The sequence below is a fragment of the Vipera ursinii genome (assembly GCF_947247035.1).
Source record: "Vipera ursinii genome assembly, chromosome: Z".
Classification (NCBI taxonomy): Eukaryota; Metazoa; Chordata; class Lepidosauria; order Squamata; family Viperidae; genus Vipera; species Vipera ursinii.
The window spans coordinates 78,211,462-78,229,221 of NC_139517.1; the positions used below are offsets into that span (position 1 = coordinate 78,211,462).

Genomic DNA, 17,760 nt, shown 5'->3' on the forward strand with positions numbered 1-17,760 from the left:
TGAGACTAAAGAACAGTCAGGATTCAAAGCACATCGGACCATTTTGAACAATATGTTATGCCAAAAGCAAACAAACTGTTACACAGCATAGTGTTCATATACAAATTAAGTGTTGAAGAGACACCATTAAAAGATATTTTTAATTTTATTTATTTTATCCATCCAAATATCTAAATACATCCAAATCAATTGTGGGCTGGCTCAATTATTCAGTTCCTAGCTAAGGATTCAAGAAGACATCATAACATGTCTATTGTCTCAATAGGACAATCTTTTACAAAATAATGCAAAGAGAAATAAAAAAAATTAAAAGTGCAAAATATTTTGTGAATCATTTGACCTCTAATTATACCCAATATGGCAATCTACTTTTTCTTGCACCATCTTTCAATCTTAATTTGTAAATCACAATATTCTGTTATTTTCTTCAGGTTTTTTTTAATCAATTGAATTGTCTCCTGGTATCATCACATCAGCGAACCAAGGGGATCATTTTTATAAGTAATATAATATACTATATTGCTAATGTATGGTATATTTTCAATGCCTGTTTGAATTTTCATTTTGTTTTGCAACTTTTGGGGGGGGGCAGGACACATAGTGGTTCTTGCATATAGCAAAAACTAATTTTCTACATTAATTGCAACGAACATTTTTGCAACCCTGTCATGACATTGTTTTTATTCTGTTTAAGTGATTTTGCTACAGTCACTAATGACTTGATCTACACTTTCATCTTCAATGTTATATAATTCTTTTCTTGTCTTTCTATTTTTTCTGTGTTCATTTCACCCAAAGATCTACTCTTGACAATATCCACATTTGTTTCTCCTACATCCAATATTCCTCATAATTATAACCCTTCACTAATTCTCTCATTCTTTCAATGTAAAATATTAAATTAGTTGTATTAAATTCTTCCATTTGAATCATGATGATGATGATGATGATGATGATGATGATGATGATGATGTCATCCATTCAATCATGTCCAACTCTTGGTGATCCTATGGGCCAGGTCTCTCCACATCTTCCAGTCTTGTACTACATCTTTGAATTGTTCTATGCTCTGGCTGTTGTCAGCTTTGATAGTGTCCAGCTGATGGTGTCTTTTGGCAGGCTGGTTTCATTTTCCCACTTACAGACAATTGTAATTGCTTTCTCCAGTGAATTCCCCCACATGACATGGCCAACTAAGTGAGACATTTGAAACATACAGACCCTTTCCTAAGCATATAAAGTAGTCCCCATTTTCATTCAACCTTAGGCCTCTGAGTGGACTAAATATTTGTCTCATTTACAATCTCTGACCTTATACTCTCTCAGAATATTTCTTCCCCCAGATCTCATTGATTCAGAATGATGCATAATGTTTTCCAAAACTCATACCTGATTCATCCAGATTTGCTATTCACTCTAGCTATTGTCATATTGTATGCCTTTAGCTTTCCTTCACAACTGACCCTACCATTTCCAGCATATATTCAGCAATTCCATCTCGATATACCATCTTCAATCATATCTATTACCCCTTTACCTTTCTCTATTGATTTCATAGACACATAATGTATTTGTATTTCTTTCAGCTGCTTCATTTGTTAATTCATTATCCTTATGATTAACTTTTCTTACATTTCAAGTTATAATCTTTTATGACATGATTAATCACTAAGTAGACCTATAAACATCGTCCTCATCGTGACTTTGGCCAATTAAGGCTTTCGCATAATTCTTTTTCTAAGAAAGCGAAAACATTGAATAGGTTACAAACTTAGTTTAATTCAAGTCATTCCCAGCTAACAGCAAAAGCAGTTTTCTCCAAGCATTTTCATGCTATCCAGGGCAGGGTAAGATCCCTATCTGGAGGCTACATTTCAGGACAATATTCTGTTGCCCAGATCTCACCAATTAATATGTGCAATGTCATTTACAATAGAAATGATACCAAATGGCAGTTTGCCCCTCCTCATGATGGTTAAATATTGGCTAATGAGAAAGAGAGTTATTGGTTCTTTAAATTTTTAAAAAATAGGACTGGCCTGTAAAAGTCTCAGTGAGTTTTCCTGTTCTCTCTGCGGTTGTTTTATTTATTTATTTATTTATGCAGAAAATAAGGTTTTATTATTTATTTATTTATTTGTTAAATTTATTTACCACCCATCTAGCTTGAGGCTACTTTGGGCAGGTTACAACAGTGAAACAGAAAGAAATGATAAAGCAAAATGTAAACCTAATAATAGGAAAGCAACGAAACAATAAAACAGTAAAAGTATAACAAAATAAATTAAAAAGATGGGCAGGGGGAGCAGGAAACTTAAGGGGAAGGTAGGATCAGCCAATTAATCCAGAAGCCATCTCCAGTATTACGTACTATATATGACTGAAAATATTCAAAAACCACTAGATGGCAGCAAAGTGATATAGAATACTAACTCTTAGCTGCCACCTAGTGATTCAAGAGTTTTTTTCCTTTGTTGTGAACTTCAGCAAATTGCCATTTGTCAACCTCCACATTGAAGATTGGTTGGGTACAATGTATATGTTGCTCTGTAGTTAGATAGAAACAATTTTATGGAAATAACAAGATAGAAGATAGATCTAAAGCTATCTATAAAAGTTTAGTTAACATCATTAATTCAGCAAGGATTTCTGACCCTTACATAAGAGCAAAAAAGACACTGGTTTGTGCATCCTAAATTATATGGCAGGCATAAAAAATGCTTGGGCAGTCAAGAAATTTTGGAATCATATGATGTGGAACTCAAAGTAATTCCTATGTTCAATTCTTAAGCTGTATATGCTTCCCCCCCCCATTGTCCTAATTAGTGAGGCTCTATTAAAGCAAATACAGGTACTTTGTTTTGCCCTGTCAAATAACAAAATGTGCTTGCCATTTGAAGCATTAAGAGTATGGTAAGATGAGCTTCTCCAGTCAGATTGCCCTTAATATCTGTTGAACTATTATTTCCAGAACTCCTAAGCAATATGGCTACAAAGAATGCTGTGAAGAAAATCTGAGTCTAGTAGAGCATGGATAGAAGATCATCTGTGGAATTTTCATTATATGTGTCTTTTAGATGCTAGTGCAGAAAGCCAAACATATAAACACAGACCGATTCCTTCCTTTACTTGACCGATTCTTTCCTTTATTATATAGAGTGGGGAAAGATTGGCCCATGCTGGCTCAGGAATTCTGGGAATTGAAGTCCACAATTCAGAAAGGGGCCATTGTTCCCTACCCCTGCTATAGATCATGCAATCCTAGTTTCTCTTTCGTTCTTTATTAGCAGAAGGGGGGGGCTAAAAACAGTGCAGTATATGATCTCTTTCTGATACCGATAGTCCTCAATTTACAACCATATGAGGGATCAGAAAATTTATCATTACCTGGTACAATCATTACATGAAACATCACACACAATTTTATAATTTTTGCTGCAGTTGTTAAGCAAATCATTCGTGGTCATTAAGTGAGATATCATGTGATCCCAACTTGTGATCTCCTGCTGGCTTCCCATTTGACTTTGCTTGTTAGAAGTAATGAATTTGCCTGTTGGAAACTAGTTGGGAAAATTGCAAAGAGGATAGCATGATTGCAGGATGCTATGACTCTCATAAATCTATGATGGTTGCCATATGGTTCTAAGTGTGGAGACTAGTAGTAAGTCACTATGTTAGCACTGAAGTAATTTGGAACAACTGCTAAACAAATTATCATTAAGCAAGGACTATCTATATCAAGCAATAAATTAACAGTATCCAAATGATGATTTCAAATTTAAAAGCACATTATCACTCCATCTTGTACTATGTAAGCATTAATCAGCATAATTTGCAAATAATTTCCTTAACTATTCAAATCTTACCTTATTTCCAGGATATCCAGCAATCCCTTGAACTCCATCTTCCCCAAAACATTTGCAACAAACTTTACAGCATTCTCGCTCTATAATAGTGTCCTTCAAAACAATAAATGCAAATCAGTCATTGTACAAAATTTTATTAAATTAAAACCTGACCTTGTTCTCCTTTTATTTTTCATTTTGTTGTGAAGAAACTTACAATGGTTCTTCTCAACATGCTTGGTAATTCAGGGTTTCCAAAATATAAAGGCTCCCGATAACTAAATCCTCTACCAAACTCAAGTTCTTGCAACATATGATATTCTGGAAAATGTTTTAATCCAACAATCCAGAGTGCATTTAGTCCTGAAAAACAAAGGAAGGTTGCTGTTTGATTTTCTAAATTAGACATGTGGCTATATAAACTGGATTTACCTTTTTTTTTCCAAGTCTGGGGAGAAGACAAGGAGATATCAGTGTTATTCATAAAACTATCAAAACAAAATTTCCTGAATGCTTAAAGGCTCAAATAAAGACTGTTATATTATGAAATGAATGTATTTGTATGTAAATAATAAGCAAACTAAAGCAAAATAAGGACAAACAGCATGTTCATAAACAGTTTTCCTTTTCTTCCCCCTTTTAGGTAAGCTGGTAAAAAGCAGGTTCTACTTAGATCAGGAACAAGTTATTGTACAAAATAAATCACTGCTGTTCCTCTACTGTAAAACCAAGAGCTGTTCATGTGTGAATCCTAGATTGTTTATGAGAATTTATATGGCCACCTCAATGACTTTGGGTGGCTTACAAAAAGTAAAAACCCAATATACAAACATTAAAAACAATAACACACACACACACACACACACACACACACACATTTCCCTGGTTAAAGGTAAAGGTAAAGGTTCCCCCGACTCTAGGGGCCGGTGCTCATCTCCGTTTCAAAGCCGAAGAGCCAGCGCTTGTTCGAGGACGTCTCCATGGTCATGTGGCCGGCATGACTAGATGCCAGAGGCACACGGAACGCTGTTACCTTCCCACCGTAGTGGTCCCTATTTTTCTACTTGCATTTTTACGTGCTTTCGAACTGCTAGGTTGGCAGAAGCTGGGACGAGTAACAGGTGCTCACTCTGTTACGCGGCACTCGGGATCCGACCCGCCAAACTGCCGACCTTCTGATTGACAAGCTCAGCATCCTAACCCACTGAGCCACCACGTCCCTGGTTACTGAGGTACAATAATTTCATTTAGCTGCATGTTCAGATTAGGGATACAAAGCTATATTGTTACAATTTTTGTAGGAAAAAAAATGATTTTTGGATCGTAATATTTGGATGACTCATAGTCAGAATGAAATATAGGTAACATTCATTATTCCCCAGAAGAAGAAGAAATCCAATTCCCTCTTGAAGGATTTTATATAGTTGTTTTTTGTTTCTGTTTTTTTGCTTTCTTTCCATGTAAGAAGTACTTGGCATATTCACATCCATGTTTGGTTTCTCTCAAAGGTTGATTCCCCCTTGCATGAATAATAGGAGTCCATATTCTGAAGATATAATGGGGAGGAGGACTGCAAGGGAGAGGGTACACCCCAATTTTTTCAGAATAAACTGATTCCAATAATGAAAGCAAGCCATGTGCTTTCATCTTAAAGAGGTAAAAACAAATGAGTTCACTAATTCTCTAGGATAACAAAACCTTCTAGGCCAGACATGTCAAACACAAGGCCCGGGGGCCAGATCCGGCCCTCGAAGTAGTTTCATGCGGCCCGCGAAGCCATCCTGGAAACAGTGAGGGAATGGCCCCCACTGCCTTGGCCCTGGCCCAGAGACCCTCCTTCTGCCAGAGACCCTCAGATCTGTCCCACTCCTGCCCAGGCCCCCAAAGGCACCCTTGATGCAAATGATATAGAGCTGGCCACGCCCACCCAGTAGGCCATACACACTCTAGCCACGCCCAGCCAGTAGGCCACACCCACCCTGACCATACCCACCCGGCCCCCTGAGGGCAACCGCAATGCTGATGTGCCCCTCAATGAAATTGAGTTTGACGCCCCTGTTCTAGGCGATCTTGAATTCTTTGTCTATCAAAATGAATTGGAACAACCAGTGGAGAAAGATTTTGGGAATTAGAATCTGCAATGTTGTGGGTGCAGGAAACAGTCAACGCTAGGCAGATAGTTCAGCTCTTTATTGGGAGGTAGATTCAACAGGGGAATAGGGTTACCTGTGCCCTTTTTATACCTGGCCAGGTGTGCTGCCAGCCAATCAATTCAAACTGGACTTTCCCACTGAAACTAAACCCAGCCTGCAGCAGTCGCATTACAGTGCCACCTAGTGGTCTCTGTTGATCTGCGTTCTATACGCTGTAACCCCAATACATAGCACCCCTTCCCCCTTAAGCATGAACATTTCTTTTTTATACATGCATAACTATATACATTGTTTAATTGACAGACACATCCGTTTCCCTATGGTCACACATAGTCTTTGAGATAGGCCAGAGGCCTATGGGTCCTAACTGACTGTCAATGTGGTCTGGCCCTGTCCTGAGCAGCCGAGTTAGTTGGTAGCCTTGCTTCGTCCCCTCCCAGTGAACCTGTCCCACTGTCTGATCTTGTAATTGGTTCATTGTGACTACCTTGGGCCAGTGCCCCAGTGTCTGATCTTGTAACCGGTTCATTGTGACCACCTTGGGCCAGTTGTTGGCTGGGTTGAACAGGCTTTTCTGACAGCAGGTCTGGGTCCTCCTCTGCGTCAGTTTGGTGGTCCCACAGGCTTGTGGGTCCTGAAGGCTGTTTCCCTTGTTGATTGCGGGCGGTGATCTTTCAGGAGCTCGTCTCCTGACCTGATCGATGTGTCTCTGGATCTGTCGACCCCCTTCCACCCCAATAATGTATGACAAGGGTCCCGTCCAATCAACCACCACCCCTGGAATCCATACATGTCCAGACTCATAATTCCTGGCCCAAACCCGGTCACCAGTGTGAAGTTCTCTCAGGGGGTTGGTTTGTTCCTTTTCCATAGCTACTCTGTCAGGGTGAAGTCTGTCCAGCTTAGTGATAAGCCTTCTGCCCCAACAAAGTTCCGCTGGGCTCTTCCCAGTAGCCGTGCACGGTGTGGTGTGTTGGTTTAGTAGGAATTGGGCTAAACTTTTGTGCTAGTCACCGCTGATGATGCATTTCAATGCATCCTTTGTTGTGCGCACCATGCGTTCTGCCAATCCGTTGGTGGCCAGGTGGAAGGGCGCTGACTTGACGTTTTTAATTGTGTAGCTCCTCATAAAAACCTGGAATTCAGTGGATGTGAATTGAGCGCCATTATCCGATACCAAGACATCTGGGAGGCCATGTGTGGCGAAAAGTCCCCTGAGCACCTGGATTGTCCTTGGTGTGGTCATGCTAGTTACTGGGACCACCTCCAGCCATTTGGAATGGCTATCTACTACCACTAAGAATAACTGGCCCTGGAATGGCCCCGCGTAATCAATATGGATGTGGGACCATGGTGTGTGTGTGGCCTCCCACTTGTGAACAGGCGCATGGGGCATCTCTGGTCTGGACCTTTGGCAGGCATAGCACCCATTCACCTGCTCCTCAATGGCCTTGTCTAAAGCCAGCCACCAGAGGTAGCTCCTCGCTAGGGCCTTCATCCTTACCATTCCCAGGTGTCCTTCATGTAGTGATTGTATGACCCTGTCCCTTAGCTTCTTCGGAATGACTACCCTGCTACCCCACAATAAACAACCCCTGTGCATGGATAGTTCATTCCTGTGTGTGAAATACACCTGGAATTCTGGGCCTGGGCTTTTCCCTTGCTACCCGGTTTCTACCCATGTTTGCACTCTGCTCAGGATTTTGTCTGCAGTAGTTCCTGCAGCAATATCCTTAGCATTTAGCGGGCATTCTGGCAGGTCCTGGATGGCCAGTATTTGAGCTGCCGGTGCAGGGTCCGGCTCCATTTGAGTTAGTGGCAGCCTACTTAATCCATCTGCATGGCCCATATCCCTCCCTGGCCTGTATACCAGTTTACAGTTATAGGCCAATAGGAAAATGGACCACCTGAGCATCCTTGGGAATAAAAGCTGAGCAGTTTGCCTGTCCGTTGTGAACAATCCCAGCAGTGGCTTATGGTCGGTGAATATGGTGAATTCCCGGCCATACAAATAATTGTGAAACTTTTTTACTCCCGCCACTATTGCCAGTGCCTCCTTATCTATTTCAGCATAATTCTTTTCCACCCCTGACAGTGTCCTGGAGTAATAGGCGATGGATCTTTGGGTCCCGTCCCCTTCCAAGTGACTCAGGACTGCACCCACTCCATATGGGGATGCATCACACGCGATGCAAATGGGTTTGGATTCTATAAAGTGAGTCACAGTGGACTCACTTGACAGTAATTTTTTTAAATTCCTGAAACTCCTGTCCTGACTCTGGCTCTAGCTCCACACTGCCTGCTTGTCCAGCAGTCTGTGAAGTGGCTCAGCAATTGCTGCTTTGTTTGGGAGAAATGAATGATAGAAATTCAGTAGTCCCAGGAACGCCTGTAGCTTTTATTCTTCGGGGTGGGGGCCATCTTGATGGCCCTTATCTTGGACTCTGCAGGGTGGATGCCCTTGGCATCAATCCTGAATCCCAGGAATTCTGTGGCCTTAACGCCTATGCTGCATTTGTCCTTTTTAAATTTAAGTCCTGCAGCACGAAATCTTCCTAACACTGCCTGCAATCTGTCAGCTAATATCTCTTCCGTGTCTCCAGAGATGAGGACATCATCAAAGTATGGACACACTCCTGGGATTCCCTTCAGAGTTCTCTCCATTATTTCCTGGAAAATTCCTGGAGCCACAGTCACACCGAACTGCAATCGGTTGACCCTATAAAAGCCCCTCTGTGAGTTACAATAGTTTGCGCATCTGCTGTCTCCCAGGTAACTGGGAGCTGCTGATATGCCTGCACCAAATCGAGCTTAGCAAAAATGGTGCCGCCTTGGAGTGCAGCAAGAACGTGGCTGATGGTTGGAACCGGGTAAGCATGCGGATTAAGTGCTTGATTAATCGTGCACTTAAAATCTGCACAAATTCTAACCTCCCCATTTGATTTGAGGGGAGTAACTATTGGGGTTTCCCACTCTCCCCCCTCTACAGGCTCTAATACTCCTTGTTCCACTAATTTATCCAGTTTGCTCTCAATCTTTGGCTTGAGAGCGAAGGGAACTCTCCAGGGCTTTCATCTAACGGGCCTAACATTAGGGTCTAATTTAAACAAAATGGGTGGCCCCGTGTATTTTCCTAACGGTCATCGAACACGTCTGCAAACATTTTGCAGACGGCTTCGATGCTGTTGGCCTGGGTTTTGTGAATATCTGAGATATTGATGCCCAGGGCCTTGAACCAATCCAACCCCACTAGTCCTCCGGCCTTCAACCACGAGGACATCCAAATGCCCATGGAACCCCCTGAACCCCACAGACAATGTGGCCTCCCCCTTGATTTTAACTGGGGTGTGTTGAAAATCGGTCAATTTGATATCGGAGGGCCTCAATTTGACCCACCTTCAGCTGCAGTCGCACACGTGTTTAAAAGTCTCATATGAAATCACTGAGACCACTGAACCAGAGTCCAGTTCCACCTGGCAGGGAATTCCCTGCAGACAGATGTCCAATTTAATTTTGGGGATGAGTAACCGGTGAACCCCGGTGTTACAAATTTTAAAATAGTCTATGACAGAGTGTTGGAGGTGCCCAGTACCTGATAATGCCTCGTCCTCAGACTGGATCTCATGCAGGCCATCTCTGGAGCAATTCCAGCAGACTGCAGCGATGTGGCCTGTTTTTCCGCAGGCCCGACACTTGGCCGTGCAGAATTTGCAGGCTGCTCTGGCGTGATTTCCCCCACAGCCTGCACACTTGGGCTGGGCCGCACCGCCTCCACAGCTGGAGCACTTGTGTTGCGTCATTGGTGTTGTTGGCCTCTTCTGGGTTCCCTTACTGTTGTTGCACCCTGACCGTTGTTGTGGAACTTGGTTCCGGTGAACTGCGTCGATGTCGGTGGACTCTTCCGTGAGCCTGCTCCTGCTGTACGCAGCATTCCTGTGGTGCATGCCCTCTCCTATGCTGCTGGGTCAGGGTTCGCTTGGGTCCACTCCGTCGTCCATGTCTCTGGCTAAGACCTTGTCCTGGACCCCCTGGAAGGTCAGGTTCGGCCTGGCACAAAACTTCTGCCACAACCATTTGTTGCGGAGGCCAAAGATGATCCGGTCATGAAGCCTCTTGTCTAGATTCGTGAATTTGCAGAAGCGGGCGGCCTGTCGCATGCCCGCTATGAAATCTGCCGCTGATTCACCTGGCCGTTGATCCCTTTTTTCAAAATGGAATCGCCAGGTCAGCTCAGACATTTTCTGGTTGAAGTGTCTGTTCAGCTTTTCCACGAGGTCATTGTATGTAACAGCTCCAATGGCTGTCAGTGTGCACAAGCCGACGGCCAGATCGTGAACAGCGGGGCCACTTGTGCACATTAGAGCCGTGACCTTCATACCGTCCTCCATGATCCGATTTACCTGTAGGTAAAATTCGACCTGGCTCAGGTGTGACTTCCAACGCTCGGGGCACCTGGGGTCGAAAGGCTGGATCTGGCCGATCTGTGCCATGCTGCATCTGATCCTGCCAGTCCTGCTTCGTGTAGACCTCTAGCGTGGTGGCTAGCCGGTTGATGTAGAAGGGAGAGAGGTGAAAAGATGCCTCTTTCCACCCAGCGAACGATACTGTCCCTTCGTGATTTCAGCTCTCTTTGAAGCAGGATCCCACCTTCATCGCCAGTGCAATGTTGTGGGTTCAGGAAACAGTCAACGCTAGGCAGGTAGTTCAGCTCTTTATTGAGAGGTAGATTCAACAGGGGAATAGGGTTACCTGTGCCCTTTTTATACCTGGCCAGGTGTGCTGCCAGCCAATCAATTCAAACAGGACTTTCCCGCCAAAACTAAACCCAGCCTGCGGCAGTCGTGTTACAGTGCCACCTGGTGGTCTCTGTCAATCTGCTTTCTATACACTGTAACTCCAATACATAGCAGAATCTAAGACCTAGCAGCTCCAAGTTATTTTTTTTTATTGAAAAGTTTTAAAATACAGTTTTCCTTTAAAAAACCCCCCTTCCCCCTCCCTCCTCCCCTCCCTACCTCCCCCCTATCTCCCCCCCTCCCCCTCTCCCTCCTCCCTCCCCTGCCTCCCCCCCCTACTTCCCCTCCTCCCCCCCTCCCCCCCCGACTTCCCAGAGCAAAATACAAGGTATATATCTAAAAAGCAATCATAAACAATCATATACTAACAATTATAAACTCTAAAATCCATCACTCTCTAGCTTATATAGAGTAAACCAATCCTTAATAATACTAAATATGTATAAAGAACTAAAATAAAAGAAAACTAGCGTCATTCCCATCTATGTTCTTCCACAATTCACTATTTCCTAAACAAATTCTCATTTACACATCACAAGCACCTATCCCTATTAACCTCTCTAGCCAAAATAGGCTATAATAGATAGTTCTTACACAAATTAACCCACATTAACCCACAAAACTTTCTTCCTCTTCCTCTGTAGTAAATTGTCCATTAATTCCAAATTGAAGATTCTGTTACCATACATATCATCCCAAAACTCTTAAAAACACAACTACCACTTGACTGTAAGTATGTTGTGGAAGTTCCATAGATTTCTACTGGTCTTATTTTTTTATCTTTTTTGAGCGTTTTAAGGCAGCACGCGTCACCCTCTGTTCTCTAGGATCATCCAAAAGAGTTACAGCTTGATCTCCTCCTGTACCATTCTCGTCTATCTGTCCATCTTCATCCTCTTGATGTTCTCCTTCTCCAGATCCCTCTGCAGCTTCCAAAAGTGTTGATGGGGTTGCTTTTAAGACATTGTTGTAAAAATCATGCGCTTGCTTCACAGTACCCAAACAGTACCTTTTGCCTTCATACATGAAGCTCAACCCAGCTGGGATCTCCCATCTGAACCTTATATCTCTTTGCTTGAGCTCTTGCACAAGAAATATAAAGTCCTTCCTTCTCTTTAAAATCTTTGGAGGAATTTCTTTTAGAACCAAAACTTCTTGACCAGCAATCACAACTTTAGTATCATAGGCAGCTTGTATAACTTCATCTATAATTTCCCTTTTTACAAAATAAACCACCACATCTCTAGGCAACTTTCTCTGTTTAGCAATCCACGAGTTCACACGAAACACTTTGTCCATGCCTTGTTTTATTTCAGATGCTGGATGGTTCAATACCACCTCAAAAGCCTCAGAAACCAGCTGCTTTAAATCTTCCTTAATATTCTCTTTTAGGCCTCTAATTCTAACAGCAAACTGCATCCGGTAAAATTGAGCCAGACTCAGTTCGCTATCCATTTTGTCTTTTAAATCTTCAATTTCCAATACTTTTGCTTCTAATATAGCATTCTTTTGAGTCAGATCTTCCACTTTGTCATCCAGCACCTCCACACATTTAGCTACTTTATGCACTGAGGACAAAATGTCTACCTTCATCTCTCTGAATTTCTGTTCCATCCTTTCTTCCATTCTCTGCTCCAATTTCTCCAATTTCTCCTCCATCTGTACAAATTTAACACCCATTGACTCCAAAATTAACTGGGTATGTTTTTCAAGATCCTTCAATGTCAATACATCGGGAGAATGCAACGCCTGCAGTAATGATTGTTGTTGCACCGGAGAATTTCCAGCACTCCGAAAAGTTCTAGGGGGAGGTTTAGCCGCCATCTTTTACTTACAATTGTGACGCACTTTCACTTTAAGTTTTAAGCAAAGTCCATCAAGCTCGAGAGTAAAATAAAATAATCCTCTTCATCTCTTCATCTTTCCCTCTTGTACTGCTCTGCCTGCTCTTTTCCTTTCATAGTCTCTCCTTCAAGCAGGGATGGTCGCAGACGCCTGGCTCTGCTCCATGAAGTCCGGAGCAGAGACGCTAGCCAGCTGGGAGCAGCCCAGGCTACGGGGGAGTTCAATCCTTCAGCCGCCCAAGCTCCAAGCTCAGGCGGCCCCGGAGAACTCGACCCCTACCTGGGGGCTCACCCCCTCCTCTTCTCCCGAGGAGGGGGCTTCAAATTCGCCCGAACAGCTGATCGGCGCTGTTTCGGGCGAAAAATCACACAGCTGAGCCGCGGGCAGCCCGGGAAGGCTGTCTCCGGCGCCGCGGAGCCACCGGAAGTCCCCAAGTTATTTTGATGTGGAGTTTTATGTTTATTAATAATATTGATGTAATTAGGTTTATAATTTATATAGAATCCTCTTAAATTTAATTCTCTAACAGGCAAAATGGTTCCAGAGAACTTATTCTCTCCTCCAGCTGTACTTGAATTTTAGCAACTTGAATATATTCAGTCACTATCCTAAGGATGAATACTTCCATACAATAAAGTCATGAATGCAGATAAGTCATGGGTGCTTTTTCAGCCCTGAAATGTTTTCAGACCTATTTGTAGGAGTGATCTTAGTTTTCTGAGAAGCAAGGAAGTTGCTGGAATCAGCTGTCTCTTTAACACATGTTGAGCACATTTGGCTAAAATTTAAAAAAAAAAACCCTTCAAGACAGCTGATAAAATATAACAATTTTGTATCCAATGTGTTTTGAAATGAATTCTTTTTAGAGGATATCATTTTTTACAGATAAATCAAGACAGTTGGAATCTGTTCTTTCATTACAGTTATTCAGAAACAGAATTTTTTCTTAAATACTTTGCAAAAATAGCTGATTGATTTTCCACCTCTTTTTGTTCTGAGTCTTCAGCACACATAAGATTTCAACATGTCTTAAAGTACCTAGATATTTTTTTCACCGATGTTTTGGAATATCATATCCAGCATTGATTGCCCTGTATTTATTGTTAAGCATTGGAGTGATCATGCATCAAAGGACTGTACCTCATCAATTTTTTGGCTAAAAAATTAGCTTCTAAGACAGAGTGCATTTGGTTATTTGCATTGCTACAGAATTATATTTCTCTAACTAATATTTCAAAGAGACACAGGGTTTTAAAATGCTGTTTGGCAACCTCTAATAAAGTTACTCTAGGAAGTTCTGTCTTCATCCTGGAAACTACAATAGTTTACAATAGACAATACTTTAAAATTTTATTATAAGTAAAGGAAAAAAAGGGATAAGCAAGGCAGACTCCAAAACATTAAAACACCTTTTTCCTTGAAATCTATCCTGCAAATAACCAAATATTATGGTACAATAGTAAAATGCAAAGATCTTTTTTATTATCTGAATACCTTGTCCACGGAGACCATCCACTGTAGTTTTAAGAACGTCTATCCTATCATTGGGTCCATCAGAAAATATGAGAAGAGCCTGTGAAAAATAGCAAATGAAGATGGCATATCACATAGGTGGGTTTTGCAGGAAAGCCCAGCTTAGGGGGTTTGGGCACATCAAAAAGTTGTATGATAGATCTTGCAGCTGACTGTAATATTTCACTTTCTAAAATTTGACAGAGCCTTGTAATGGACCATTACTTTTAATAAGGGAAACTGAGAGCCATCTTTGCATACTACAGGTTACCATAAGTGGCCAATTGGGAAAGTTGGTCAAAATGGTAAACATGGTAGCTGAGATAGAAGTCTTATTCTTCTTTCTATTGTATGATAACTGCCACTTTCTCATCCTTTTAAGGCTTCCCTTGTGACCTATCATATATAAACATGGTTTCCATGATTCTACCTTGGTTAATTAGCAGTTTTCTTCCTACCCTCCAAACAAATAAATATGCTTCCATTTCTGCCAAGAAATAAAAATGATATTGGCCATATTCATTTTTTTAAAAAAGGAAATTAGATTTGGCAGCCCCCTCAGATAGAAGGTCCTAGTGGGCATTGTGGACTTTTGATGAGCCACAAAGACTGCAAGACTATTGCCTAGCCATCCAAATTTTTGGTTAATTATATGATAATTATATCACTCATCACTCTGCAGACACCTGAAAGGATGTGATAAAAACTTCTTGCCCTCCCCTGTCCAATTTGTTTGCCTTGCAAGGATCAGAATACAACACTGTTTTCACATTAGATGGACTTTTAACTTCCTTTCCTTTATTCATTTTTTCAAAACTTTATGATTATTCCTCAGAGGATATGCCTGGAACAAAGAAAGGAATCACTCAATACTCATTGAAATGTGCTTAGGTCATTACTGCTACATTACTGCTAGCCTTGGTGGAGCAGTGGGCTAATGCCTCCTTAAGTAACACCAGCTGCCTGCAATTAGTGCAGGTTTGCATCCCACCAGGCTCAAGGTTGACTCAGCCTTCCATCCTTCTGAGGTAGGTAAAATGAGGACCCAGATTGTTGGGGGCAATAAGCTGACTTTGTAATAATGCCGCTTGGGGTGTGTGTGAAAGCCCTAATAAGCAGGCATATACATAGAATGAAGGCTACTGCTAAGCTTGTAAGCCGCCCTGAGTCTTCGGAGAAGGGTGGGATATAAATGGAATTAAAATAAAATAAAAATAAAACCTTGGTGGAGCAGTGGGCTAATGCCTCCTTAAGTAACACCAGCTGCCTGCAATTAGTGCAGGTTTGCATCCCACTAGGCTCAAGGTTGACTCAGCCTTCCATCCTTCCGAGGTAGGTAAAATGAGGACCCAGGTTGTTGGGGGCAATTAAGCTGACTTTGTAATAATGCCGCTTCGGGGGGGGGGAGGGCGAAAGCCCTAATAAGCAGGCATATACATAGAATGAAGGCTATTGTTGCTAAGCACATTGGTTTGTGCTTAAATTGTAAGCCGCCCTGAGTCTTCGGAGAAGGGCGGGATATAAATGGGATTAAAATAAAAAAAATAAAAAAATTAAACAACAGCAAAATTATTACCTTCACATTGGCAGAGTCCACAGTAACCAATCTGTCCCAGAAAGACTGCAGGAAGTCCACTGTAAAATGAGTTTCCACAGTTGTTTGTACAGCCCAGAATTTCTGAAAGATTTCATCGCTGTAACTTTCAAAACCTGAGTCAAACAAAGTTGGGTTGCTTTCTGTGGATACTTGGTACCTGAACCTGATGTTATCTGCAGTTACTGCAGTACAACTGATGTTGTTTACAAAACTCATTTGTTGAATGATCTGAGGCAAGAATGCTTGCATTTTTTCCTTCAAACTGGCTGCAGATGGAGAACTCACAGGCTCAGAGATATCCACCCCTATAGAAATATCTATCTCACAATCTGTAAAAAAGGGAAGGAAAATGTGCAATTATAAAAGTTATCTTTATCTACAATCTTTCCATCAGGACTGAGAATAGGAGTACAATAGTAAAAATTAAAAATAGATGTTGTAGTCAAAATATCTGGGTAATCTTCAATTAATATAATCTGGCTTGAAAGAAACACTTGCTTTATTGTTACTATTGTTATTGTTACTAGGAGTATATTTGTAACTCAGGATTGAAATGAGGGGACCTTGATGCTCTCTGAGCTTGGTTGTTTTCCTGAAAACATTTCATTAACCAAACTATGGTTAAGTGTGTCCGTATGTTGTGGAATTAAAGAGTTTTCATATCTTCTGACTAATAGTTGGTGGTTGTGGCTGCATTCTGCTACTCTTGTAAGATTCATATGGACAGACATAACCATAGGTTCAACTGGGAAACTGTGACCATCCAAGACCAAAGCAAGTCCAAAAATGCTAAAGAATTTCTGGAAGCCTGGCACTATGACAAATAGACACATAGACATAAACAGCATCTACATACTGTGCAAAGGAGACAATCAACAAGCCAAAGAAAGAAGAAAAAGATCAAAGCACTTCCCCACCAGCAATCAATACCCAGATGAGCATAATTTAACACCAAGTTTAACATCAAACCAATAATCAAGAAGTAAACAATTTCCCTGTTGTGTAGTGAGTTCGTTGCGCAGGAATGAAGACGAGGCGAGTGAGCTCAGCAATGGTCATGTTTATTTGCTTGCAGGATCTGAACTGGAACTGAGCTGCAGCCTGCAGCGATTTATAACCTGGCCCCTAGGTGGTAGCCAATAGGTTTAAAGCAACCCATTGCTGCCTAAGGGCAGCCAATAGCAGCACCGGAGACGGGGTGTCTGAGTTGCTGGGAGCCGTTAGCTAGCTCCAGCTTACCAAATGGTGTTACACTTAAGCCCAATAGGTAACAATCCCTATCCAAACAAGCTAACAGTAAACAACCCAAACAAAAAATTCCAAGAAACCCTTTTTGTTACTTGCTGAAAATATCTTAACACTGGGATTTTAAAAAAAGAACTGGTGTAATCCCAGTTGGAATGATGCAAAAAATAAATCAAGACTTTCCAAAGTATAGACAAGTGGCAGAATATTTTAGCTCCAATAATAATCTTGCAGGTATCAGCATAATGAGATTTTCTAGCAATCAAGCAATTCTGGACTTTGACATGGATCAGAGCAAACCCACATGTTTGCTTGATTTTATCATTTGAAGTAGATAGTTTATTAAGGGAAACATACAGATTCTCATTATTTGCTATGTCCTATAGTTACCATAAAGACTGAATTAGCAAATACTGAACCTCAGGTGGGAATGTCGGATGGCCAAGTTGGAACTGGTCAACTCAAATTTTCTGTTACTCTGTGCAAGTCCATGAATAATCACAAATAATAATAATATTAGTATTGATTCTGGGGTTACAAATAAATTTTAGCAATTAGGCAAATTTGCAATTATGAAATCAGTGAATAATGAGGATCACTGTTTTTTATGTTTCTCAATAAAAAGTGTTAAGAATTAAGCAGGATGACAAAGATGGTGGATGATGCTCTTTTTTTCTTTAAGTGTTTCGGAAAATGTAGAAGCCTCTCTCTCTCTCTCTCCCTCTCTCTCTCTCTCTTACTCTCTCTCTCTCTCTCCTCCGTTCAAG

General features: G+C 41.5%; 1 protein-coding gene across 1 annotated transcript in view; it reads right to left on the reverse strand.

The window, feature by feature from the left end:
- Positions 1 to 17,760, reverse strand: part of LOC310650183 (collagen alpha-4(VI) chain-like) — a gene marked incomplete at its 5' end in the record, with an annotated part of 80,076 nt that overhangs the window by 41,486 nt on the left and 20,830 nt on the right. The window contains 6 exons of the mRNA XM_083379014.1: positions 3,867 to 3,959; positions 4,063 to 4,208; positions 6,371 to 6,876; positions 10,377 to 10,539; positions 14,134 to 14,212; positions 15,494 to 16,077. Of these exons, the coding sequence (XP_083235140.1) occupies positions 3,867 to 3,959; positions 4,063 to 4,208; positions 6,371 to 6,876; positions 10,377 to 10,539; positions 14,134 to 14,212; positions 15,494 to 16,077 (1,571 nt within the window). The remainder of the gene's footprint in view (positions 1 to 3,866; positions 3,960 to 4,062; positions 4,209 to 6,370; positions 6,877 to 10,376; positions 10,540 to 14,133; positions 14,213 to 15,493; positions 16,078 to 17,760) is intronic.